The 27,989-nt window shown below is 44.9% G+C and overlaps 1 protein-coding gene across 1 annotated transcript; it reads left to right on the top strand.

Moving 5' to 3' along the window:
• Nucleotides 1–40: 40 nt before the first annotated feature.
• On the top strand, nucleotides 41–27,621 carry RLF (RLF zinc finger; the record flags this gene model as incomplete). Its single annotated transcript, XM_079546223.1, has 8 exons — nucleotides 41–214; nucleotides 5,239–5,393; nucleotides 11,092–11,173; nucleotides 17,289–17,421; nucleotides 18,779–18,981; nucleotides 19,728–19,864; nucleotides 20,788–20,929; nucleotides 22,924–27,621. The coding sequence occupies exons 1-8, from the start codon at nucleotides 62–64 to the stop codon at nucleotides 27,619–27,621; spliced, it is 5,703 nt and encodes a 1,900-aa protein (XP_079402349.1). The 5' UTR covers nucleotides 41–61.
• Between the last annotated feature and the right edge of the window lie 368 nt (nucleotides 27,622–27,989).

Genomic DNA, 27,989 nt, shown 5'->3' with positions numbered 1-27,989 from the left:
CCGCTGAGGTCGGCGGCGCCGTCACGTGACCCGTGCCTACGCGCGGCGGGGCCGAGCGCAGATGGCGGACGCTGAGGCCGAGGCGGCTCCGCGGGCCGAGATGGCGCGGCTGGTGGCGGCGCTGCGGGGCCGGCTGTGGCAGCTGCAGACGGAACTGTGCGAGCAGGAAGTGTCGGAGGCGTCGTCCCGGGCCTACTGCCGCGGCTTCTGCCAGGTACGGGCCGCGGCGAGGGGCCTCTCAGCGCGGTGAGGTCGTTGCGAGACTTCAGTGCGGCGGGAGTTGGCGGAGTGCGGCGGGGGGGGAGCTGTCGAGGCGTCGCGGTGCGGGGCCGCCGGTGCGGTGAGGCGGAGCGCTGCGCCTTTGGGCCGCGCGGGGCATCGGGGGGTTGGGGGGGGGACGGACGGGACGTTCTGCGTTCATCGCGGTTGGAAACGGCGCCGTGTGGGAGTCCGGCCGGCCGGCCGCCCGTTGTGCTGCGTCCGGGTCAGTGCTCGGTGTGAGCGGTGGTTTAATGCCGGTGATGAACGTTTTTTGAATTAAATCATTAAGTTCTTGAGCTTGATTAAGTGTTATGGGTGAACGTGACATATTTGTGATACATTAATCTGTGCGGTTAATGAGTTATTGCTTCCTGAACGGCATCTGTTAGTGAGAGCTGTGCGGTTACATCATCTGTTGTTGTTGGGTTTGGGTGCTTTTCCTCTCCAATCCGAAAGCGTTCTGTGCTTAAAACCCAACCTGCCAGCCAGTGCTCCCACCCGCCTTCCTTTCTGAATGGAAGGGCAACACCAGCTGCTGACTGTGGCCAGCAGCCTCACGGGTGTCTGAAATGTGGTGTTAGTCCTCACAAGGTTGATTTACACCTGTAGGCTGTGTGCTTGGCCATGCTGTTCTTTTGGGGAAATCGGAGAATCAATAAGGTTGGAAAAGACCTCTGAGATTATTCAGTCCAACCATCTGCCCACCACAGTATTGCTGATGGACCGTGGCCCTCAATGCCACCTTCCCATGGTTCTGGAGCACCTGGAGTGGGGATGACTGGGGATGGTGACTCCACCACTCTCTGTGCAGCCTCTGCCACTGCATCACTGCTGATTCTAAGATGATCTTTCTAATACCCAACCTGACCCTCCCCTGGTGCAACTTGAGGGCATCACCTCTCATCCTATCACAAAAGCAGAGGCCGACTCCCACCTCCCCACGACCTCTTTTTAGGCAGTTGTAGAGAACAGTGAGGTCTTTCCTGAGCTCCTCTTCTTCAGGTGGACCCATCCCATTCCCTCAGCCGCTCCCCAGCACTGTGCTTCAGATCCCTCGCAGCTCTGTTCCCTTCTCTGCACACACTCCAGACCTTCTGTGTCTTTCTCACAGTGAGAGGCTCAAGGCTGAGCACAGCACTGCAGCCAGGATGCCATGGGGTTTCTTGGCCACCTGGGCACCCTGCTGGCTCGCATCCAGCCAAGTGTCACCATCAGCCCCAGGTCCTTCTCTTCACAGCTCTTGGCTGCTGTGCCCCAAGCCCACAGCATTACATGGGGCTGTTGTGACCAAAGTGCAGCACTCAGCACTCTGTCTCACTGAAGCTCATCCCATCTGCCTCAGCCCAGCAACCAGCCTGCCTAGCTCCCTCCATTGCACCTTCCTACCCTCAGGCAGATCGATGCTTCCCCCAACTTGATGCTGTCTGTGAACTTAGTGAGGGTGCTCAGTGCTGGAAAGGTTTGTTAGGTTCTGGTATTTGTGCTTTGCAAACTTCAGAGTGCAGCTCACACATACTGCAGTTATCTCCCAAGTTACGTGTGCACTGAGATGACCATGGGTTTACATGGAAATCTCTGTAAAATGTGTTACTTCTGCCTTGTTTCAGGCTTTACAAAAATGACCTGCAGTGCTGTTTATTGCAGCCAAGCGTTGGAACAAGGATTTGGCAGATGTTTGGCAGATACTGTCAAGATGACCAACACTTGTATTCATTTGGTTGCCCAGAATAAACTTATCCAGTGCTGTCATCAGTTTTGGACAGTTCTGATTGCCATGATTGTTCTCTTAGAGATCCAGGCGTGCAGTTGTTGGGCTGACATCCAGCCATGTCAGTGGGGTGTGAGTTTGTGATGTTGTGCTGTCAAACTATGCTATGGGAGGGTATGATTTTACATCGCTGTTTCCCCTTCCAACTGGGGATGTTTGTGGATGTGGCACAGAGCTCTAGTGATAAAACTTCTCAAGAACTGAATGTCTGCTTCTAAGTTAAACTTAATAGAAAGTTGAATTGAGGTACTTAACATCTTGGAGGCCACCACTGATATCTTGTCATCTGCTCATTGAACTGCAGCAGGTCTTGCCTAGAGAGAAACTCACTTCAGTTGTGTTTAAGTAGGGTCTGGAGGTGTAGTTGTGGTGGGGGCCATTAAAATACTTCAGGATTTGCCATCCTGTGGGTACATCTGGCACTGTGGGAGCAACTGATGCCGTCAGGGCACAACAGATGGTGAACCAAATAGTATCCAGACTGCTCTGTGCACAGAGAAGCAGCGTTGGCAACACAGAAACTTGTGCTGCTTTCCTGCAGCTCCTTCTGGGAGCAGTGTCTGATGATGCTGCCTTCTTGGTCACCTACCTCTTGGGCAGGAGAGGAAGATGAGTGTTCAGGATGACACAGCTAAGTGTCTCGGCACTAAATAGTGGGTTGGCTCTGCACTGTTGTGATGCACTGCACGTTCACATTATGAGGAACAAGTCTGTTGGGCTAAGTCTATATACACAGACACCAACTGGTAGGGTCAGGTTGTGCGTACATGAGGTTGCTGTGTTGTAAATATGAAGCAGTGTCAATGAGGCAGAGCGTGCAGCACCTCAAAGAACCTCATCTGCTGATCCTCAGCACCAGTTGGGTGGGTGAAACTGTTGGAGGACTTGCAGCTGTGATCAGGTCTGTTAAAGAGGAGATGTCTTTGTATTTATGTTAAACTCAAAGCTGGTGTAAGAACAGCTTTGTGAGAAGTGCACCTGTGCCCTGCAGTGCTGCAATACCTGCTTGGGAATCAGTGCAGAACTGAGGAGCTGCGTCAGTCTGTGGGTTGTGCTGTAGGTGGATGCTTGTGGCCTCTGTTGTCTGCATCCCACTCTGGTTACGTCTGTGGCTGTAGTCAAAGGAAAGGGGATGTAGTGATGATTTCAGTGTCTATCTGCTCCAGGAGAAGTTCCAGCTCATTGGCTGCTCAAAGAATTGCTGACTGTAGATGACCTCAGTGGTAAGACAGCACTAAGGGGAAGGGTGTAGTGTTTTCTAGCAAACGTATATACTTTTGGGAAACATTGTAGAACGTTTTACAGCCTTGTTCTGCCATAGAATCATAGTCACTGAATTGTTTGGGTTGGAGAGGATCTTTAAAGGCCATCCAGTCCAACTGCCAGCAGTGAGCAGGGACCCCCACAGCTCCACGTGTCATAAGCAAGTACTAAATTGGGTAAGCTGCCATTAATGGATGTAGTTTTAGTCAGGTACAGTGATCAGTATATTTTATTTCTATAATGATAGACTCCTAGCAGGGTTTCTGAATAGTTGATTTCATGATAGTCATCAGTCTTGTGAGTAGCTCAAGGAATTACGGCTTGACAGCCTTCGTAATTCTTCTAATGCCTTATTTTGTTTATTAAATCCTCCACTAGTTTCTTAGAGAGGCACTTACATCAGTAAACAACCATTAGTAACTCATTGCTTTTGTTAATGAGCTTTGTGTGGTTTTAAAGGATGGTTTCTGTAAACTTCCAGCCTCTTTAAAAGTGTTAACATTGTGGTTTGGGTTATTTTATGGTTGAATTCACACAGGGGTTGTATTACTGAGTTCTGGGAGAATAGCCTGCAGAACAGTCTTAGTTTTAGTATTTCCATAGATTTCATTGTTAAACATACGTGTGGGTGTGCTGGTGGAGTGGATGTCTGCATTCTTTGACCCTGGGACTGTCAAGGTATGGCTTAGATCACTGACACAGCATTGGGCAGTGCACAGAACAGCATGGAACTAGCTGCTTATTTCTTGCTATGTTGGACACTTTAGAAGTTTCTGACCACTGTAATGACTGCATGTATTTTAGCAGGCTCACCATTGTGCCTGGTCAGCAATGTCCTGTCACAGTCTGATGTAATCACACGTTATTTCGAGGTGTCAGAGGCACAGCCTGAAGTGATAGGACTTGTCCAAACCCTTGTGACAACTAAACTCTTCCCATACAGTCTTGGCCCTGAGGATTGCCCAAAGCTCAGCATCGTTGCCTTTTTTTTCTTTGGAGCTGACCTTAATGTTGGTACTTGGTTTGGACTGGAGGAGGTTGTAGTTGGTGAGAACAGCAGCTGCAGGGTGCCTGCCTTCAGAGAGGAGGTGCTGCCTGGAAGCAGGACTGCACTGTCCTTAGCTCAGCACCTTGCCTGCTCTGTGTTATGCAGTGGTTGGTAGGAAAACAACACACCGCTGATCAGAGGTCTAAGAAGCTGAGGAAATGCTACTGTCAAAACTGTACTATTTTTCTTAAAGCAGGCTGGATTTTAGGTGGCTTCTTCAGTACTGTGCCTGTGTTTGGAACATGGGTACAGAATGGTATGATCTGGGTTCTGTAGTTCTGTAGTGTTCTACTGATGGCCTCATGTTTGTTGCATTGATGTATGTGTGTCTTTAATACAGTACAGCTTGATAGATGTTCTTAATCTCAGTGTTGGGATGTTTTACTGAGGGATGTGGTTTAGTGGAAAGTATTGGTGGGAGGTGGTCTTAAACTGAGACAGGGGAGGTTTAGGTTGGATATTAGGGGGAAGTTTTTCACCCAGAGGGTGGTGAAACACTGGAACAGGTTGCTCAGGAGGCTGTGGATCCCCATCCCTGCAGGCATTCAAGGCCAGGCTGGATGTGGCTCTGGGCAGCCTGGGCTGCTGGTTGACAACCCTGCACACAGCAGGGGGTTGGAGCTGGATGAGCACTGTGGGCCTTTTCAGCCCAGCCATTCTATGATTCTAGGTTGGATTGGATGATCTTGGAGTCTCTTCCAACCTTGGTGCTGCTGTGATCCACTGCTACATGTGTGGATCTGCCTGTGTGACACTTGCACAGAAGAAGCTCTCCTTTAGAATAGGAATTCACTTTCAGAATTCACCCATCATCTCTACTGGATATTACACAATGACGTTTGTTCCTTACAGAAAAGTGTACTATGAGACCTTCTAACAAAAACCCATTTTCTTTCAGACACTTCTTCACTACGCTGGCAGTCGGGGTGCATCAGAACATATTTTACCTTTTTTGGAAGTATATCGGATCTCCATCCAAAGCTTTGCCAACGCACGGCCTTACTTGACCACGGAATGTGAGGATGTTCTCTTGGTGCTGGGCAGGCTGGTGCTGTAAGTGTTAAGTTGGTACACCTGTGTTTTAAAATACATTTAAAGAAAGGCAGAAACAATACTTTACAAATGAACGGGCGAGTTGTTGAAATGCAGTGTAATACTTGACAGCCGTGTTTAAGATGTATTATCTAGTTCCTCTGTACCTGGGTAGGTGTAAAGGTATTAAGAAGACTCTGTTCCTTCATAAAGGTTCTAAAAATTATTTCTTTAGTAGAAAAAGCTGAGTTCTCTTTGAATGCAAGCTTTAATGCTAGGCTTTCATGCATAGCTGAAGAAACCTGCATCGGTCTTGGTGCAATTGCTGCCTTTGTGTGTCCTTCTGCTTGTAGTGCAAGGAAGTTGTGAGGAGATCCCCTTCTGAAAACAAGAAGCTGTTTGTGTTGGTTACAGACGAAGTTTTGTGTGTATATAAGCCACGTGTGACTTAACCTGAGCTCTCTGACCAGGGTCTGTAGGCACTCGGATGATTTAAAGCAGATCGATTCTTGTAAAGCAATTCTCCTTTTTGTTCCTGTTTTTACTGGTGGATGCAAAATTGGAATTTCTCTTACTTCCTCACAGACACTTTCAAGTGCAGGGGTGCTGTTTGTGATTGCGAAAACCGCAGTGTAAGGGCTTTCAAAGCCATCGGTTAGCAACCTTAACCCCAGAAGGGTAACAGCACTGCTGGTGAGGTTTTGTTCAAGGCAGAAGGGTGAAGTTTCTGAACTTTAGCTATGAAGCTCTGTGTAAAATATGAGTAGTTTGGTTTCTCAGTGGGCTGACTTTTCTCTGCTTTCTCTGCCAGTAGTGATCTGAAGTCAAGTGTTGTTTTTGAGAACACGTTTTGTAATGGATGGACTTGAAATATCAGTCAGAACCAGATATCTCCTTATGATGCTTTTTTTTTTTTTTAATATTTGGAGTTAAGAGAAAATATGAACTAGCAGTAGTTTATTTTTTTTTCTACTTCTGCCTAGGAGAGAAAAAAACATAAAATCAGATTCCTTCCCACCTGAATTACCTTACAGTCCTCTCCTTGTTTGTTTAATTTAAGATGCTAACATGGAAACTGAAAGCTTACACTGTAAATCATTCAGCTCATGGCTTTGTGGTTTCTTGGGCTGCACTGAGTGAAGAGGAATTGTCTTGGGCCTCATATATAATATATCCCAATGTTGCCAAAAGTAACTTGTTTTAATAAAAAATATATTAGGAAATAAGAGCAGCAACAACACAACAAAACTAGTGGGATGTGTGACCTTGTAGCTGTGAAACCAAGCATCCGTGCCTGGTTGATGGCAGTGGCTGGAGCTCTCAGAGGGTTGTCAGAGATGTCTGATGAAGTTTTAGTTTTCCTGTGCTTCATCCATGAAAGCAGAGTTGTTGACAAATGGATGCACTGCCAAAAGGTGATGGCATGAATAAGGTGTGACTGAGAAGTGAGGGGTATCTTCCTATGGTAAGAGACAAGGCCAGGCTTTTGAGTTGATTTGCAACTCTACACATTCCTCTTGAAGACTGGCAGCTCATATTTTTATGTTGACTGAAACTGGAGTCAAAAATATACAAGAAATTGATGTCTTTCTCAGCAATTTTGAAAACTATTTTCAAATTCCGTTATCAGAATGGAAAGTAGGGCTGCCTGTTTTCCTCTGCTCACAGGACTGTTTTGCCAACGCATTAAAATGCATGAAATCATTTGCTATAACTTGAGCTTGCCATAATTCAGTTTGGTTTGAAGCATAACACTGATGAGTTGATTTTTGACCTCAAAGACACGTTTCACTCATTTAAGGAGTGGTCAAACCCACCCAAAATGTTAAATCCAGCTGCCATTTTTAATCTTCAAGTTCTGGCACAGAATTTCCCTTGGATTCCATAAATGCCTTGATTTCATTCCACAAACTGTGAAATGTAACATTTTACCCCAAGTTAGCCACCTTCCTTCAGCAAAAGGAGGAACGGCCCATAACCAGCATCTGCACTTCTAAGGAACTCCAGGAGCTGGCGATGATTCAGTCCCTTGGATTGATGACATTCACAGCTTAGAGGATGATTTGCATGGCATTATCCTTTTTTAAGCTTTTGCAGATAAATTTTCTTGATGTAAGACCTGCTGATATTTAACCAGATGTGAGTTGCCGTGGCAATTGCATCCTCTTCTATTAATTTTGTAAGTCCCACTGTTTTACCAACCACCATTGGGGCACCATAGAAGGTCAGAAGTTGGAAGGGCCCACAAAGGTCGTTGAGTCCAACTCTATCCAGACCACCCAAAACTCAACCCCTGTATCTGAGAGCCTTGTCCAGATGCTCCTTGAACTCCATCAGCTTCAGTAGCTCTACCAGATCTGCTGACAAAGGTTAAATAAAATGGCTTTAATGTAATTTTTTTTTACTGCTTCATACAAATCACGAGATTTAGTTGTGTATTTTAGTGGCAACAAAGAAAGCATTTCATTATCAATACCTCTAATGAGAATGGAGTGTTGGTATTTTCACCGACTGCCAAAGCAGACTATTTGAAATTAGCTGCTTTATTCTCCATATTTCCTGCGACAGCTTTTCCTGTTTTTCCATCTGTTTGGCTGCAGTCTGCTGATCTTACAGAGATCCATTTTTTATTAGGATGAGTTCTTGTCACATTGCTTGTAGCTGCTGCTGTGATGGTGTGGGGCTGCAGGCCAGGCAGCTGCCTCAGCTGGTGCCCAGCACATCTCTTTGCAAAACACCTCGGCAGTTTTCACTCTCTTATCATGTTCCCATCCTTTTTTCTAATCACTATTCCGCTGGTTCCTACTCATTTAGCTTTAGGTTTGCCTTCTGTCTTTGTACGTGGGGTCAGTGATGCCTGGAGTACAGCTTCTTTCATCTTTCAGGGTGCAGCTTGTGCACTTGGCTCACTTTGTGGCTGGTGTGGTAGAATCATCGTGTTCTTGTTATGGTTGCAGTTGAGAGGAATCTGAGGAATGAAAGAGGTGACGCGTGAGGTCACGGGTGGTTCTGTGTCACGGGTTTTAGGTGTGCTCTTTTCCTCACTCTGAGCTCTCCCATCGTATCTTTATATAAGTTTAAATGGGAAGGAGAGAGGAGCTGAGGCAGGGAGTTAGAGGTTGAAGTTAAGTTCTGTGAGGGAGGAAGAATATTACTTGGTTTGGGATATGGAAGTGTGCTGTTCTGATGGGAGCTGCCACAGACACAAACGCTGCTGTCACACTCCCCTCATCCCCTGAAAATTGATGCTGGTGCAGTGTGGGGATGTTCTGGTCCACTGCTTAACGTTAGAAAATAGAAGGAAAGCTTGGAGTGGTTGTGGTGTGCAGGGTGGGCGAGTGAGTGTGAGGGAAAAGGAATGGTCTTTGTTGTGGCCCTTGGATCAAATAGAATTCGGGATGCTCATTTCCACAGCAGCAAAGCACAGGATCATAGAGGCTGGGAGGAGTATCTGCCCAACCCAGCCCCAGCTGCTAAGGCAGTCATTCGAAAGGGACATCAGCATTTCCACATCTTCAGCAAGGTGTTTTATGTTCTTTTTCAACCAGTGGAAGAAAGGAGACCTGAATGTCTAAGTAGAAAGAACTGTGGTTAGAGCAGCGAGTCTGATGTGTATTGCTTCCAGGAGGAGAGCCCTTGCTTTTCATAGCACCTCTGTGAGGAGGCAGGTGTGGTAGTTCAGTGTCTTTACATGTCTAACATAGCATTATTCTGTCTAATAAGCTGCTGTAATTTAATTCACTAACTCAGCTGTACCACTCTGCTGGCTGTCCTTAAGGGTTAATTCAACTCAGAGCAAATGCAGAGTAACTTCTGGCTGCAGGTGGATTATTCCTGTTGGTCTTTTAACACAATTAAATTGCTGCCTATAAAAGCAGTAGTGTAATAATTGTTGCAGATATGAAGCGTTGGGTTTATTTGACTCAGAGCTGCTCTGCAGAATAAAAAACATGAAATCAGGGAGTACGTTATGGGTAGAAAGCATGAAATGAAGGAGAAACCCCAAGGCCTTGTTCTTTAACAGAACAAAGGAGTGGGAAGGTTGAACAGCTTTCAGTAGAGTTACACCATGAAATTGTGCCTTTGAATTGTACAGAGTGATGTTAGGAAGAACCAGCAGCGTTCTGAGCTGAAGCCAAAGCTGTTCTGCTCAGTAGCAGTTGACTTTCCCTTTGGGGAGAATGGCATCTTCTTTGTTTTGTGTTCTCATCCAGGGTTGCTCTGAACGGCCGTTCCTCCCTCTTGCTTCTAAGGGAGGACAGAGAGTCTTTGTGCAGCTGTACATGAGTAACTTCTAACAAAAAATTAAAGACAATGACTTGTTTTTCTTGGCAAAAAAAAGAAACCCAACAAATCTCTGGTTGGCTTTTGTGGCTGTGCTGTAAGCTGTTAGGTGGTTGTGTGCTTCACGCTTCAGAAATGGCTCCAGGAGGAGACTGCAGGGCTCAGAGATTTCTTGGCTCAACTCAGTCCTGAGTTACTACAGCAGATGATATTTTTCTAGGTATAAACTCAGCCCTTTTATTTTCACAGGCTGATATCTCAGTCTGTATTCACATAATGCTTTGGGAATCATGTCTAAAAATCTCTCCATAGGTCGGGTAGCATCCAAGTGCTTAACTGCAGGAAAAGCTCTGTGAAACCTCATTTTGCCTTGTAGTTTAAGCCTGCTATCTTCCTATAACTAGTACATACATGAAAGAATATTTTTACAGCAAGCTTTTTCCCCAAATTAAATTAGTGGAAGTAGATAGGACAGTTGAGTCTTTAACAAAAGAAAATGAAGTGTGCATCTTGAAAAGCACATTGACAGCAAAGCTGGGTGTACCCAAACTCACATTTGCTTGATGGCCATCTCTGTCTTTTCCCCTTCCCCACACTTAGCTCTTCTGTCTCTGGGAGCAGTGTGTTGTCCAGTCATGTCTTCTAATTAATATTTGGGAGTGGAGGTTTTTAGCAATAATTAGCATGAATTAGAACTGTTGAACAATGTAGGTCTAACTTAGAGCAGCAATTCGGTGTGGTTCTTGTATGGGAGCCCTGGACTGATTTTCTTTCTTAATGTTGAGGTGAAGTGTGGGAACTTTCCTGCTGTACGTCAGCCCTGTGGTTTCTCCAGATGCTGCGTTGTGGCTGATGCCTTCAGTTTGACTTGGTGATGTTGTTCTGGGCAGCACTTGTGGTTTTTGTTGTCTGTGTGCTCAGTGTAAGCTTAGATAACCCATTTGTGAACAGCGTAGGCAATAGCCTTAATGCTTCGTCTCCAAAGAAACTGGTCAGTGTTGATCAAGACTTTCCCCTGAGATACAGTGAGCGTTCTAAATGTCTGCAGTCATTTCCTTGTTGTTTTTTTCTCCTTAAAAATTAGCATTAGCCTGGTGGTTTAAATGAAGGAACAGCAATTAGGTCTGACGTTCTCCTCCATTTCAGAAGAGTAGAAATGCTGTAGTGCAAAGTTCCTAAGCTGCACTGGACAGAACTCCTTTTTGCTCATAGCAATCTTATCCCAGGAAGGTTGTGCACGGGGAAAAGGAGCACTCATCTCTATTGATGGCTGCCCAAATCTGGGGCTGCTGTTGGCCTTTAAGTTATTTATGCAGTCAAATGTATTTCAGCGTTGCTGTCACTTCTCTGTTAAGTAATGTCTGTCACAAATGTTATCTATCATAAAGACAGGATTTGTTCAGGTAGCTTGCTTACTTGCCTCTTACTTTTCCAGGAGTTGTTTTGAGCTACTCCTTTCAATTCCTGAAAGTGAATTGCCACATGAGGTGTGGCTAGAATTCCATCAGTCCATACAGGTAAGTGCTCTGGATTTCTTTTTTTTTCTTCCAGTTTTACATATTTTTAAATATATATTTTCCTTTTTAAAAAAATCCTCATTCAGCCTTTACTCAGGTTTAGTAGCATATCTTATTTTAGGAAGAAGCTCATACAGCATGCTATATATTTTGATCCAATTTAGCATGTGATCTCAGATGTGAGTAGAGATGTGCTGGGGAAGAGCTGCTGTCAGGACACACTGTTACTTGGTTGTTTGAGTGGCTGGATGTCATCAGCTGAGGGACAGCAGTGTTCTCAGGAGTACAACTTCAGCTTGCCCAAGTTGATAGTTCTGTTCTGTAGTTAGGTCTTGCTGCAGGGGAGGCAGCAGATGATGTGTGTTTGCAGTGTCTAAGACTGGTGGCTTTGGCTCATCTGGAACATGAATCACAGTAGCAGAGAGGGGCTTGGGATAGGTATCACTAGGAGGCAGCAAACCTCAGCTGCTGTAGTACAATGCTCAATAATGTGCTTGTCATCTTTGGCACTTGTTACTTGGGAAATGCTTTTTGGGTGTAACACATACCTGTCCTCAGATAAGATAAGTTTGTGTACCCAGGAGTTGTCCTTTGTGTGTGTGTGTGTCTTACAGAGCTGTGCAGAGCTCAAAACTCTGCCATCCAGATTCTTTCTCTGATAAATAGTTCCCAGAAGAGATATGAGTCACACTGCTACATGCAATGCATGCTGAGAACTAGTGACTTCCTAGAGCTGTCTCTTGCAGTATTGCTGCATTAAGCACTTGTAATTTAAGAGATTCTTCTTTGTCTTGTGTATGTTGCACAATTTCTCAACAGTAAGAGCTGGGCATATCTTGAATTACACGCTTTTGTTCAAATGATGCCGCAGGAATTGGCATGCATTCTCAGGACTTGCAGTAAAACTGTTAGTCAATAGTGCCATCCATGGCAGCACCTTCTTTGCTGTCTGTCCCCTTAGTGCTCATCCCAAGGCTCTCTGCCCTGGCATCCCTAACAGCAGGGAATGTAAAGTCTGATCACTCTCCCATAGGAATGTTTTGAAAAGTGCCTGGTGTCGCACTGCTGAGCAAGATGAGAAGTGGGAGCTGTCAGAATGTGCTTGTACTTTTGTGGGTAAGATGCAGGTTTGCTAGCACATCCGTAGCAGTTCTGTTAATCTCCCCGTGATGTTTGTGGTTCCTGTACCATCACATGTACAGCTCTCCTAAAGCTCCAACCTGAGCATTTTTGGGCAGCAGTGCTGACTTTACGTGTCACTCACCTGTCAAATTCCATGGCACGCCATCTGGCCGTGTATAAAGTGGGGAATTGATCTTGTGTTAATCAAAAATAGATACTAAAAAATCTTCCCTCTGAGACTCTTTCTGATGAATTTGTTTTCAAACTGTACAGGAAGGGAAGACCTGAGAGAAAGAGCAGCTGTGTGAGCATGATGGTTGCTTAGGTCGTTTTGCTTGAATGCACCTTGAAACTTTTGTGTGTCGTCATTCTTTTTTAGGTTCTTAGCACTGCTTAAGAGCTCCTGGAGCTCTGGTTAGGGGCACTTAAAGTCACTTGAATACTCAGGGTGTGACTGTAATGCTGAATTGTAAGTGACATCTCAGGCTCAAGGGCAGAAATCACTGCTGTGATCATCACACATCTTTGAATCTGTAAATTAGCACCAGCTCTTCTACAGCTACCAACAGCTGATTTTTGAGATGATCTTACAGACAGGTGTCTTGCTGGTTTGCTTTTTGAGTAATTTTTAGAGATTGCTTAGTCTTTAATAATGAATTTCAATTAGTGAGCATGCTGGGAGGTCAGAGCTGGAAATCTGGACTGTATTTCTGTCTTTGGACAGAACTGCATTCCTTCTGTTGGCTTGCTTTTTGTTTTTCTGTCAGAGCAGTCTCAGGTGGAAGCACTGTCTCACACTAAGTGTACTTGCAGTAAATGGATTGAATGCACTGCATGTGCAGCCCCTTGAAGCTGTCTGTTGTGGAAGAGTCGTAGCACAGCTGGATTTAGAAGAGAGCTCCAGTTTTACCTTGTAGGACTATTTTGGATCAGGTTGCTGAAGGTTCTCCTTCTCATTCTTAGTCATGTTAAGCATCTTTAAGAATTTGAACACCAAAACGCTGCAGTGAGCACATGCTCTATCAGGATTTCCCTTTATTATGACTGTTGTATTGACTCTTACAATTAATGAGGAGTTTAGCTCCATCTGGCTTCTGAGTATTCCCCCTTCACTCTCTTTTCCTGTGGTTGCACAGACCCCTCCAAAGACCTTTGCTGGACTTGCTCCACTGTGACAAGTGTGTTGTACTACAGCAGAGCCTCAAAAATAGCAGGCGGAGGGGAATGAACACTTGGCCAACCTCTTGGTCATGCTCTGGTTAAGGCAGTTCAGCAGAGGTGACCTTGTTTGCTGTAAAGGCTCGTGACAGACTGATGTTTCCCTTACAGACCCTAAAGGCCAGTTCTACCAAGCTGGAACCAATCCAGTTGGTCACCAGCCTCCACAGATACTTAACATAAAAATCACAGCATGTCCTGAGGCAGAAGAGGCCCACAAGGATCATTGAGTCCTGGCTCAACAAAGGACTCCCCAGAATCCAAACCGTGTTTCTGAGAGCACTGTATGAATGCTTCTTGAGCTGCAGCAGGTGCCTTGGGGTGTTCTGTGCCAGGTGCAACGCTTGGTGTTTCCCTGTGTGGAACTTGCTGAAGTCCTTGTCAGCTCCTTCCTACAGCTTGTTGGAGCTCCTCCTGAACGACAGCTCTGCTCTGCAGCATGCCTGCTGTTCTCCAGGTTTTGTGTGAGGTACAGACCAGCAGGAAATGTCTTCTTCCACATTATTCAGCCCATGAATAAAGATGTTGAAAATGTCAGCCCAGCGTTGACCCTCGAAAAATGCTTGCAGGAGACAGCTGCTCTTTAGTCTTTGTATGGTTGATCACAAAGCTTCTGAACCTGACAGTTGAGCTCATTTTGCCACCCACATTATTCTCCCCTTTTCCATATTGTGAAAAGTTAGTTCTGGAGATGCTATGGGAGACTGTTGAAAGTCTTGCTATGTCTGTGTGATCAATGCTGCCTGCTCTCACGTCATCTGCAGTCTGTTGCTGCAGAGTGTATTCAGGCTGATCAAGTGTTACTTGCTAAAGTAAGTCCTTTCTATTTCCAGTCCCACTGTTGTTCTTTATGTGTCTGAATGTCTTTATGTGTCGTTTTCAGGAGAATTTGTCCCACTCTCTTGCTGGAGACATTGACTGTGATGACTGACCTGTAGTTCCCTGGGTTCTTCTCCTTGGTCTTGGCAAATGAGGGCAATGTGATTTTGTTTTGTGGTTATTTTGTTGTTTTTTTCTTCCTGTATGCAGCAGGAGCCTTCCCACAGCAGTCATGCTCTCTGTCTGAAATGAGCAGCAGTACTGAAAGCTGTTGTTTGAGGCTAGCTGCTTACCTCCCTGCTATACTTGCATGGCAAATTGTTTATGCAAATCTCAATAGTTAATAAAGCAGCACAGAATGCATTCCTAACTAGATTGGGGATACACAAAACATGTATTGCTTGTTCCTAGTCTTCCTTGTGCTTCCTGTGACAATAAGATCTCCCACGGATGTAATGCTTCTTGTTAGACCAAGTTGCAGAGCACAGCGTTCTTGCTCGTCCTCTGAAATTACGCAGCTGGTGTGTGATGTGAGCATGGAAGAAGGTTGCAGGGAGTTCTGTAGTACGTGCATTTTTCTGTTGTTCTTTTTCAGTATTGAGTCTTCGTGCAGTTCTTGCTGGGGATGATTTTCTCACAAATTTGCACGTTTTCTCTGTTAACTGATAATGCATCCCAAAGTCAGCTGGACACACAGCCTCCTTGAAGAGCCTCGTGCTCTGAGTCCATCACTCACTAGGAAACAAAGCTGTCCAGGTGATGAATGGGCCAGTATCAACTTAAAACTGGACACAGGCTTTGGTGGTGAAGTAGTAATTGTTTATCCATTGTAGATAAGACAGGGGGATGGAGCTTGATCCTTGAGGTCCCTTCCAGCCCAAGCCATTCCATGATTATGAGTGTGCTGAGGTCCACTCAGAGCAGGTGTGCATAATTAGAGGGGGAAGAGGTGAAGGTTGCCTGTTTGCTGTGTTTTTAATTTGGTGCTTCTTAAGTAGCTTGTGAAGCAGTGTGGTTTTGTTAGGAACCCTTTAAGAAGCTTCTGAGACTCTCACAGCTGTGGATCAATTGAAGTGAAATCTCACTGCAGGAATGTAATTTTCTGCTCATGAATCTTTTACTGGGAATAAAGCTGCTCTCCTCAGTAGATGGGTGCATCGCCCAAGAGTTAAATTTAGGTTTTCCTGTGCAGACTTACGGTGTGTGATTTGCTGCAGTATTAGAAATGGAAGTGATCTCACTAGTTGGTCTGAAATGAACATCTGATAACTAGAGACTGCTGAACATTGATATCTAATGTATTGAAGGATAGCTAACCATGAAATGCAAAGATGTCTTTTACTCTGAATGCCTAATGGGAAAGTCCTGAGGAGAAAAACTTGGAGGTTTGGTGGACAAGAAGTTGAAGGTGAGCAGCCAGCAGTGTGTGCTTGCAGCCCAGAAGGCCGACAGGCTGCACAGAAAGCAGTGTGGTGAGCAGGCTGGGGGGGAGGTTGTCCCCCTTTGTTCCTCTCTTTTGATACCCCACTGTGTTCAGCTCTCAGCCCCCAGCATGGGAAGGATGTGGAGCTGTTGCCATGGATCTGGAGGAGGCTGTGATGCTCATAGGGGAGCACTGTACCCTACAGAGGGAGACAGGCGGCAAGACCTGCAGTTCTTCAGCTTGGAGAAGAGAAAGCTCTGGGTAGACCTCAAAGCAACCTTCCAGTACCCAACGAGGGCTCCTGAGAAAGCTAGAGAGGTTTTACAAGGGCCCACAGTGACAGAACAAAGGGTACCAGATTTAAACCGAAAGAGGGGAGATTTAGACTGGATAATTGGAAGAAATTCTTGGTGGTGGTGATGGTAGAGGCCTGGCACAGGATGCTCAGGGTTAGTGTGGGTGCCCCATGCCTGGAGGTGTTGGATGGGGTTCTAGAGGAGTGTGTCCCTGCTTGTGACAAGGGGAGGGCTGGATTCTACCGGTCCTACTCCACCCAAGCTGCTGTATACTGTGTGATTAAGAATACTGCTAATTGTAAGCACAGCTCGTTAGAACCAGAGGATGCAGTCGTGTCAAATTCTGTTCAACTGGAGATGTGGCGTGACTGATGAGAGCAGCACTTCATTGCCCAGGCAGCCACCAATTGCTGCAGTTAATTGGGTTTGCTTTGTGTTTGGGGAAATTCTGCTCAGTGATACTGTGAGTTTTTCAGAGATGATTTTCCTGCTAGAACACAAGTGCTGGGATCTCTGAGAGTTCTTTCACAGGTGCTCCCATTGCTCAGATCCTTCCATAGCTGAGGATGGCTTTTCATTCATTGCTTCCCTCAGATGAGCAGATAGCTGAATGCCACCAGCTGCCCTTCCTCTGCATGAACCTTTAGGGTGTGTGTGTGTGAATTTGAACTTCATACCAATGTGCTTTAATGCCTCTCAGAGAAACAACCAGCTCCTCACGAGCTTTAATGGTAAATATAACATTTGAGGCTCACAGTACTTCATGTTTAGAGCTATTTAGTCTTAATTCCTGTTTCTCAAATGGCACTCAGTGCTTTGCTGCAGAATTATCCTTCATCTTTTGTATAGCAATTTCTTTATTTCTTCTTTTTCAGAAGCTAGAAAATAGCAGCAGACTTAAAAGCGAGGGAAATGCTGCACACATTCATGAAGAAACATGAAAATTGCAGAATCACAACTGGAGAATTTATTATTATTATTATTATTATTGAATTAAGAAGGCAGTTAAGTTTCAGGACGTTGAAATTGGCAAACATTGTTACAGAATTAGGGAAATGTACACGAGAAAGGATGCTGTATTATTAAAAGCCCAGTGCAAGCACTGAAGCAGTAATGGCTCTGAAGAACGGTGTGAAATTGTTAGAATGCAATGAGATATGAAGATATGTAATTAAAAATTACATGATTTTAATGGTTGACAAAGGCTTCTAATGATTGATTTCCATATTTTTTTTAGGATTCACACGATGCTTTATTGGAATTTGGGAACAACAACCTCCAAATACTGGTGGACATCACAAGGGAAGGAGTGTGGAAAAATCCAGTTCTTATGAAAATTCTGTCCCAGCAACCTGTAGAAACAGAGGAAGGTAAGCAGGAGGTGCTGGCAATGAGGTGGGGTTGTTAAGAAGTAACTCAGTGCACCTTTGGTGAGGAAACAAGGATTTAAAGTCAGAAAGGAGTTGGTTTCAATGGCTTTGTGCAGGACGTGTGTACTGTGTGTTCATGTGTTGCTGAGTTCTGTTTGTGATCAGCACTTCCTCCCTGGCATACTGAATGATGATCCCTGCTGCCAGATCTGCACTGTGGGTACACAAGTGTCATTAATAGGAATGTTTTCAAAAGGAATTATTTTTTTCTACTAAAAAAAGAGGTTTTGCTCTGTAAGTCGTTTGGCTGCAGAGCACTGATTCTAATATGTGTCATGTAGGAATATTTCAGGAATTCCATCGCTGCTTCTCTGTCTCATCATGCAGGGCTCGTTCCTGGACCTTTGTGTCTGTTTATATGCAGTGTAAGAACACACTGGTTTCTTTCTTCTAATTGTCAAGGGTCTTTTGAATCAAGTGTAGATCTGGAGACTATCAGGCTGTCTTTTTGTAGATCCTGATCACCTGGAAATAATCCCATAGCTGCCCTGAAGCATATTCCTTCAGCTAAGGCCAAGTGCCTGCTGCATCCCTCAGAAGAGAATCAAACTAAGTACGAGATTTTCAGTCAGATGTCTTTTGATCCAGTGTAAAACTGGCTTTAACTCCTAATGCAGCTCCTTTGTGGTTTTGAACTTCACGGAATAGATAGTGCTAACTAATTACAGAAAAATCGTTAGGAGTTGCATTCCTAATATTGAAGGGGCTTGCAGCCTCTTGCGGTGACTGGTTGTATTTGGTTGACCTGGACCAAAAGGCTGGCGTGTCTCAGGGACTGGCTTTGAAAACTACCTCAGAAATAACATTTTCCCTCTGAAATTCATTTTGCAAATTGTGGAAATACGGGGGTTTTTAACACCTTGAGGTGGAAAAAAAAATACTTGGTTGAAATATTCTGCTTCTTTGGAATATAAAGCTGCAATTAAAGGTTGAAGGTGCTGAATCTCAACTAAACGGGTGGAATCCTGTTCAAAATCACCTGATCAGAGCCCTTTGGGCACTGCTACAACATAATTCCATGCTGCCTTAAGGAATGCTGTCCTTTGGTGTTATTTCTACCCCCACCCCGTTTCCTATAGCCCAGCATTCCTTCCCTCCTGAGTTGTTGGGAATTCGTGTGGGAGAAAATGCTCCACTTGTTGCTGTTCCTTTCCATCACCCATAGCGTTCTGCAGGGGAGCTGGGCGCGTTGCACAGCATTGTAATGAACTCTGAGTGCAGGGAGGCAGCTTCAGGGAGGTGTGAATTCAGTCAGCTGTGAATTGATGCATTCTCAAAGGCTTTTTTCTTTCCCTAGCTAATAAATTGATTACACGAGAAGGGCCTTCCTTTCTGCAGATGCGAATAAAACATTTGATGAAGTCCAACTGCATCCCACAAGCCACTTTCTTGTCAAAACTGTGTGCAGATTCTCCAGATATTGCAAATGTTGCATCTTTTCGCCAAGCCTACATCACCTGTGTGTGTTCTATGCTGCCTAATGAGGACTCCATTAAGGAGGTTAGTAAATCATGGTCCCTCTTTATTGGCTGTTTATCAGCATTTTACAAATATATTTGTGCAACACTGAGAGCTGAAGCTGGAGAGTGAGTGTTGCAACTGACTTCCAAAATATCCAGTGATTTATTGGAGATGACAGTAGTAACTGCAACTCTCCTCATCGAGGCAGGTGAGTGTTTAACTTTCCCTTTTAGCTTTCACTGTGGAAGCTTGATTTGAGAAGAAAGGGCTGAAGGAAGTCTCAGGTCATCCTTGCCTTGCAAACTGTCTCTCCTCTATAAAATACCATCGATAGAAATGTTCTGGTTGAGTGTCATGTTTTGGAACATGATTGTTTGGAATTCATGCTTATGGGCAGACAGCGTGAGATTGGCTTTTGCAGCAGATCTCTTGACCTTTTTGGACCTGGGTTTTAATTGCCAAAAGGAAAAAAAAGGAAAAAAAAAAGAAAAGAAAAAAAGAATGCCTGCAAAATGCAGAGTTGGGAGTTGTAGTAGCATTGCCTTTATGGTGTATAGGTACATTTTGCTGACTGCCCAAATGGAAGAGGGTCCTACAGAAAAGTAAAACTGAGTAGGAAACAGAACTCACTCCTACCAACTCTTGACCCTGTTCTGTAGCTGAAATGTGTGATGTAAACTCTATTAAAAGGAGACAGTGTTTTGTTTGTGTGCTTGAGACAGCTTCCTTTGGCAGAGTAAGCATATATTTGTCTTATAAATGTGCTCCTGATTTATTTTCTTTAGATTGCAAAGGTGGATTGCAAAGAAGTACTGGACATCATATGTAATCTGGAATCTGAGGGGCAAGAAAACACTGCCTTTATTCTTTGTACGACATACCTTACTCATCAGCTTCAAACAGCAAACGTGTATTGCTCTTGGTAAGTAATGCATATTACTGCTGCTTTTAATTCTTCTTCCCTCAGTGACTTTCGTGTGAGAGAATTAAGCTAATAAAGTACAAAAATACGTAGTGGAAGTGGATGCATCTTTAACTTAAGAAATATATCAGGCTAAAATACTTGTTTATGTAACTTATGACAAAAGAAACAAAAAACCTACCACTACCACCAATCCTGCCAATTAAACCACATCCCTCAGAGCCACATCCCCACGGTTCTGGAACATCTCCAGAGGAAGAAACTCCACCACCTCCCTGGGCAGCGTGTCCCACCACCCTGCTGCCCTCCCAGTAAAGAAGTTCTTCTTCATATTTGTATGGAGCTTTGTGTTGCAGTTTTTTTCCTCGTTGCCCCGTTTTGTTGCAGCACACAAAAAAAAGAGACCAGCCCCATCCATTTCACTCCTGAACTTCAGATATTTGTAAATCTCAGAGATTTAGAGTCTTAAAGCACCGGGGAAGAGTTGTGTCATTGGAATGCAGATGTCAGCAGCTCTGCTTCGTGCCCTGCGGCAGAGCTGCATTGTGACTCATTGTGCCCCGTTTGAGTTTCTGTCTAAAAAGTTAAGACTGCGATTGTGGTTGTGTTGTTTTTCTTTTTCTTGACTATAAAGGGAGTTTAAACAATTTGTTCAACTCTAGATATCTGTATTAAACAAAATAAATCCTCTTGTCTTTACCCATTAAATAACAGGACGCAAACTGTTTTCATCCAATGCACGCATGGAAGTAAGGCACAGTAACTGTTCTTGTCAGCATTTCTAGGAGATAGAGAGCTGATGGAGGTGTGCAGTGTTTTCTGGTAACACTTAAATTATTGTGACATCAGCTCTGAGGTGTGTAGACTCCATGCAGGCCGTGTGTATCAGCAATGGGCTTATGTTCTGTTTTTAATTTTTGCAGGGAGCTGACACTTTTCTGGAGCAAATTGCAGAGAAGAATAGATCCTTCTTTAGATTCCTTCTTGGAGAGATGTCGTCAATTTGGCATCATTGCCAAGACTCTACAGCATTTATTTTTCTTGATAAGAGTCATACAGTCTGAAGTAAGTATGTGCTTCGTTCCAGAGGCTTTGGGTGCAACTGGAATTGTTTAGATGAATTTACCGTTCTCTTAATAATTCTGCTGATCTGCTATGAAGACATCAGACATCTGACTTTTTAATGATTAAGGTCTAGCAGTGATGAGGGATGGAGATTATGACCGAGTTGGTCCATGGAGTTGTTTCATGTAACCCTGAACTTGTGTACAGTTTGCTGTTCCACCTGGTTTTACACAAGTCCGTTGGGCCCAATGGGATTTTTCCCATGGTACTTGGAGTTGCTGATGTCATCACAAGGCCTCACCATTATTTTTCAGCTGTCTTGGGAATCTGGATAGGTCCCAGTTGACTGGGAGCTGGCAAACGTTTTTCCAGTTTTCAGGAAGAGCTAGAAAGATAATCCTGGTAGTTACAGGCCTGCCTGTCTCACTTCAGTGCCTGAAGAAGTTATTGAAAAATATCTGAAAAACAACACAGTCATTGGTCACAGCCAGCTCTGTTTCATGAGGGGAAGGTTCTGTTTAATTAACTTAATTACCTTTTATGACAAGATCACCTATCTAGTTTACCAAGGGAAGCCAGTTGTTGCTACCTTTGTGGATTTCAGCGAAGCTTTTGATACTGTTTCTCAGAGGATCCTTCTGGACAAAACGTCCGGCTTACAGCTAGACAGAAACATAAAGGATGAGCATTGGCTGATGGGTTGGGCCCAAAAGGTTATGGGAAATGGGGTGCTGTCAGGCTGGTGGCCAGTCTGTAGTGGGGTTCCCCAGGGCTCCCTTTATGGGCCGCTTCTCTTCAAGCTTTTCATAAATGACTTGGATGTAAGATTAGGAGGAGTTTTGAGCAAATTTACATTTCATACTAAATTGCCAGGAGCTGTTGACTGTTTCAAGGGTAGCGAGGCCTTGCAGAGAGTTCTTGACAAAGGAGAGAAGCTCTGCGTCTGGGAAGGGCAGCCTTGGCTACACGTGCACATGAGATGCTGGAGGGCAGCCCTGCTGAAAGGGGCCTGGGGGGGCTTGGTCAGCAGCAGGGTGACCATGAGCCAGCAGCATGCCCAGGCTGCCAGGAGGGCCGGCTGTCCCATGGGGTGCATCAGGCACAGCACTGCCATCGAGTGAGGGAAGGGATTGTCCTGCTTTGCACTGTGTGGCCTCACCTTGAGTACTGTGAGGATCTTGGGACAGCACAGTGCAAAAAAGGCATAAAACTGTTAGAGAGTGCCCAAAGGAGGACTATGAAGATGGGGAAAGATCTGGAGAAGACATGAGGAGTAGCTGAAGTCAGTCTCCTCAGCCCAGAGGAGGCTGAAGGGAAACATCATTGTGGCCCACAGCTTCCTCATGATGAGAATGGGGGGCAGCACTGATTTCTTCTCTCTGGTGACTGTGATGTGACGTGAGGGAACAGCATGGAGCTGTGACAGGGGAGGGCCAGGTAGGATTCCTCACCATAGGGTGTGTGGGCACTGGAACAGGCTCCCAGGGCAGCGGGCACAGCCTCAAGCTGTTGAAGCTCAAGGAGTGTTGGGACACCACTCTGAGATGTGGATTTGGACTGGATGATCTTTTAGGTCTTTTCCAACCTTGGTGATTCTATGATTCTATGTGTAATGTATAATCTGGTTTTTGAGTTGTCTTGCCTGGAGCCAGGGTTGGACTTGATGATCCTTTGATCCCTTCCAACTTTTGAGATATTCTATGGTTCTGTGCTCTGACATCTAAACTAGTTAGTGGACTCCTCCACAGTGCAGTAAATGTGAGATGGATCCCCTCTCTTAAAGAGTCGATGTTCCTTACATAAAGTAATTTAAAATGTTGTAGGCTGATGGTGATGGACTTGGACATGTAACACTCAGAAGCCTGAAGTATATTCCAAGTCTACTGGATGCTATTGTCACACAGCTCTTTTAGAGAACAGCTCTGGAATGCGTGTACCTGACAAAAGAAAGAAACATTTGTGGCTGATTTTTTTTTTTATTATTTTTTTAACAGGCAGAAGAAGCAGGGCTTGCTGTGTCTGTTCTTTTGTGTGTGAGAGCCCTTCAGATCAGATCGAATGGAAGTGACGAAATGAAGACATCGGTGTGTAAAACAATAGCATGCCTTTTACCAGAAGACCTTGAAGTTCGAAGAGCTTGTCAGCTCACTGAATTCTTGCTGGAGCCAACTTTGAGTGGGTTTAATATGTTGGAGGAGCTCTATATGCAACCAGATCAAAAATTTGATGAAGAAAATGCACTGGTTCCAAACTCGCTCCGTTGTGAGCTGCTGTTAGCTTTAAAAGCATATTGGCCATTTGATCCTGAATTCTGGGACTGGAAGACTTTAAAGCGACACTGCCTTAAACTGTTAGGGAAAGCAGGTTCTGATTCAGAGGATGATGTGAGCTGTAATATGTCAATCAACGAAACCGACATGTTAGAAACTTTCTTCAGTGACTGTGATGAGGCAAAGGACCACAAATATTACGATGGGAAAGACCCAATAAACTACCACAAAGAAAAAGCAAGGGTGAAAAAACCAATTGGTTCTTCAGAACGATACCAGAGATGGCTTCAGTACAAATTTTTTTGTGTGCTTTGCAAAAGGGAGTGCATAGAGGCTAGGATACTGCATCATTCTAAGATGCATATGGAAGATGGCATTTACACGTGTCCGGTCTGTACGAAAAAGTTCAAGAGAAAGGAATTTTTCGTACCACACGTAATGGAACACGTTAAGATGCCCCCTAGTAGAACACACAGACCTAAAAAGAAGATAATACTAAAGAAAGAGAGATCACCACAAAAGACAACAGCTTCCAGCAGCCCCACTCCGACGCTTCAGGAGAAATCACATCAGCCAGAGCTCCCCGAAGCCTTTGGAAGTGATGCGCATGAATACGTCACGTTCAGCCAGCTGGAGAATTGCCAGCTACAAGACAGGGACATCTACCCGTGTCCTGGGACGGATTGCTCCAGAGTATTTAAGCAGTTCAAATATTTAAGCGTGCATCTGAAAGCCGAACATCAGAACAACGATGAGAACGCGAAGCACTACTTGGATATGAAAAACAGGAGAGAGAAGTGCGCCTTCTGTCGCCGACACTTCATGACGTCCTTTCACCTGCGGGAACACGAGCGCGTGCACTGCGGGCCTCAGCCGTACATGTGTGTGTCCATGGACTGCTATGCCAGATTTGGGTCAGTTAACGAGCTGCTTAATCACAAACAAACGCACGACGATCTTCGTTACAAATGCGAGTTGAACGGCTGCAACATTGTTTTCAGTGACTTAGGGCAACTTTACCACCATGAGGCACAGCACTTCAGAGATGCTTCGTATACCTGCAACTTCTTTGGTTGCAAAAAGTTTTATTATTCAAAAACCGAGTTTCAGAATCACCTTGCAGTGCACAATATTGCGGTGTCCAATGGGGAGGTGAAGCAAACGGTGAAACTTGAAGAGTCTCAATTGCTTGAACAATCTGAAAATTCCCGTCAGAATGAATCCTTGGATCCCACGGCATCACAGGAAATCCCCCAGATTAAAGAAGAGGCTCTCTCTGACAGTGAAGATCTAGACAGCGAAAGTAATTGCAGTCTTCATTGTGGAAACCACAGCGGGACTGCTGCGGTGAATGAAGGCCAGGTCCCTCCTTTACTGATTGAAACACTGGCTCACGGTCAGACTGTTCCGAGCTTCCTCATGTCCCAGGAAGGAGTTTTCCATTCAGCAGATGTGAAACAGCAGTGTTCCAATGCAGCAGTTTGCTTTGATGAAAAGAAATTTTCTTGTGGCTTCGAAGGCTGCTGTTCTGCACACAAGAACTCCAGAAGTGTGCACAAACACCTGCGCAGGGCTCATCCGTATAACTTCAAAGGGAAAAAAGGTATGGAAGTGAAAACTAAAGACTTTCTTGATTTGTTGAGTGATGCTCCAGAAAGTCAGTCCCCTACAGACATCAGTGCAGAGTTGGGTCATAAGGCAGACAGAAATACCGACTCTCCAGAAAACTCGTGCTGCAATATAAATGCTAAAGGAAACAACAGCTTCAAGGAAGAAACGTATCCTTCTTCTCCAGAAGCGTCTTTTTATGACAGTTCTAAAGAATCAGGTATTGAGGATAACATGTTGGAACTCATGTTAGGCTTAAAGCATCTCAGTTTAAAAAACTCTAACATCCAGAGTTCTTCAAGAAGTAAGCGTGTTTTGGGCTCTTTCCAGTCCTGTTCATCCAGAGACACCAAGTGCCCCGAGTCAGGAGTCGATGCAGCTACCTCAAAGTTTCAGTTCCAAGAGCAGCAAGAAAACTTGCCCAGCCAGTACCTTACTCAACTGGCAGCTAAACCGTTCTTCTGCGAATGTCAGGGATGCACGTGTGAATTTGTGACGAGAGAAGCTCTCTTAATGCATTATGTTAAAAAGCATAACTATTCCAAGGAAATGGTTCTTCAGCTAAACATGTTCCAGCATCGCTATTCGCCTTTCAAGTGTCATATTTGCCAAAGATCGTTTACGAGAAAAACACACCTTAGGATTCACTACAGAAACAAGCATCAGATTGGCTGCGAGCAGGTGGCTCACAAGGTGTGTTCTAATGAAAAATTTGATCATGCCAGCTTGTGTCCAGACAGCGTGCACAAAAACAGCGCTGTCCCAACACCTGTCTGTCCAACCAAGGTTGAGTTCATTGACCGTTCCGAGCAGCGCTGTCATCCCAAAAAGGAGGAATGCAGTTCTGAGACAGATTTGGAGTCCAGTGAGGAGACGGATGGAAACCTAACAAGAAAATCGTCTAAAATAGCAACTCTGGACAGCCATAGGGAGGAACTGGAAGCAAGGGAAGGGAGAGGCAGTAAAAGAACAGTTGCTAAAGGAAACTTATGTTATATACTGCACAAGTATCACAAACCATTTCATTGCATACACAAAAGTTGCAACTCCGCGTTTACCAACCAGAAGGGTTTGATTCGCCATTATAGGACTGTTCACCAGTATAATAAGGAACAGCTTTGCTTAGAAAAAGACAAGGCAAAAACAAAAAGGGAACTTGTCAAATGTAAAAAAATATTTGCATGCAAACATAAAGAGTGTGGTAAGCGTTTTTTCTGTTCTAAGGACCTCGCTAAGCATTGCAGTGATTTCCACAATGAACACTTGGATGACCAAAAGCTGCTTGCTGGGACTGAATCTGCAAGGTTTGCTTGCAATCAAGCCCAGTGTCCTGCTGTGTTTTGTACCTTCAGCAAGCTGAAACAGCACCTCATTGAAGAACATGCCAGCGGAGAGAAAATAAACAAAGATTTTGAAATCCATTGCGACCTCAACGGCTGCAATCGGATTTTCACCAACTACAGTCACTATTCGCAGCACGTGTATTTCCGGCACAGCGAATATTACGACGATCTCTTCGGGAATCAGAAAGAGGAGCAAGATAATCACGACAAAAATAAAAGTGGGCAAAGTTGTGTGAGAGGCGGATTTGGCCTAAGCAAGCAGAATGGAAAGAGGGTCAAAGACAAACCGAAAAGAATTAGCAGAAGTAAAGACAAGCATTTGCTTAGTTTCAAAACAAAAGAGGAAGCCTTGCAGATGTGTCAGGAGAATTCTAACCAGACCCAGTACCCGTGCATGGTTGTGGGATGTCTGTCTGTTGTCAAGTTGGAAAGCAGCATATTGAGGCACTATAAGCGCACACATCAGATGACCAACATGTACATAGAGCAGAGGATTCAGAAACTCGTTCTTTGCGTTAAATGTGGCACAATGACTGAAAAGCAGGCCTGCTCTGACCCAGCCTTAGACTTGGATAAGAAAGACGTAGAAGTGAAAGAGGAGAAATCAGCTGATCCTGAATGCCCGCAGGAAGCGGAGGAGTCTCTCGTTTCGAACACTGAGCATCAGGATGCGAGCAGTGAGGAGCAGAAGCAATGTCCATCGAGTAGCGAGAGCTTCAGTACGGGTGCCTTCGTGTATTCGGGCACTTTAAACTGTAGCCACAGCTCCAAAAGCAGCTGTTTGGAAGAGCATAACGTCAGGGAGTCAGGCGTGGGGAACACCGAGGAGTTTTCTGAGAACAGTGAAAGAGAAAATAGCTCTTATTTCTCCGGTTTACAATTAGAACTGCCAAGAGAGAAAGAGCCAGAAGGCTGTGAGCAAAGCGCAGTCAATCCAAGTGCAAAAAGAAACGTGCTTTTTGCTACGAAAGACAAATTTCAGAAGCCTCCAGTCTCCAGACCATTTGATTTAAAGACATATAAACCAATGGGGTTTGAGTCTTCATTTCTAAAATTCATTCAGGAAAGTGAGGGAAAAGATGACGACGACGACGACGAGTTTGATGAGGTGGTGGAATGGGAGTCCCCCGAGCAGCTGCCCATAGACAGAGCGTTGCAGAAAGAGGGAGAGGGTCAGAAGGACTCCACGCTGAACAGCTGTGCGAGTGACAAAAGCGTCGTCGTGCCCCAAAGCGATCCTGGGCAGCTCTCAGAAATGCAGCCCTTGTTGGCAGAGCCCTCATCTGCCCCTTCTTTAGACAACCTGAGGGCAATCTTGGACAAGGCGCTGACAGGCTGCGGAGACCTTGCCTTAAAGCAGCTCCATTACTTAAGGCCTGTAGTTGTTCTTGAAAGATCCAAATTTTCCACAGCCCTTATAAATTTATTTCCGACAAAAAAGGCAGACGAGCTCTGCGTAGGAAGTATGTGAGCAGTTCTGCTTGGAGCAGCTTGCCTGCACTGCTGCTATTGGGGAGAATTCACGTCAGAGCAGTAGCTGTCACAGTTCACACTGTTTAGGTTAGTTTAGACTGTTTAATTACATGAATGTATAATATCTGTCAAAAGCATTGGCCAAGTTAATTTAGCTCCCTCCTCCCCCCTCTATTTTTTTTTCCTCCAATGGACTGCTGATTTTGGTGCTATTTAACACATCAGAGTACTGGAGGCTTCCTCCTGCAGCGTACGTGTGCATGACTGTGTATGGAACAGTGCTGGGGTACCAGGGTTTGGGGCGATGGAGTTGACTTGAATGTGCACCCGAGGGTGCTTTGTGTAACATATTGTACACTACAGCAT

This window comes from Tetrao urogallus (genome assembly GCF_951394365.1).
Source record: "Tetrao urogallus genome assembly, chromosome: 23".
Classification (NCBI taxonomy): Eukaryota; Metazoa; Chordata; class Aves; order Galliformes; family Phasianidae; genus Tetrao; species Tetrao urogallus.
The sequence above is the reverse complement of the archived record's forward strand: the minus strand, read 5'-3'. Positions and strand labels throughout refer to the sequence as shown.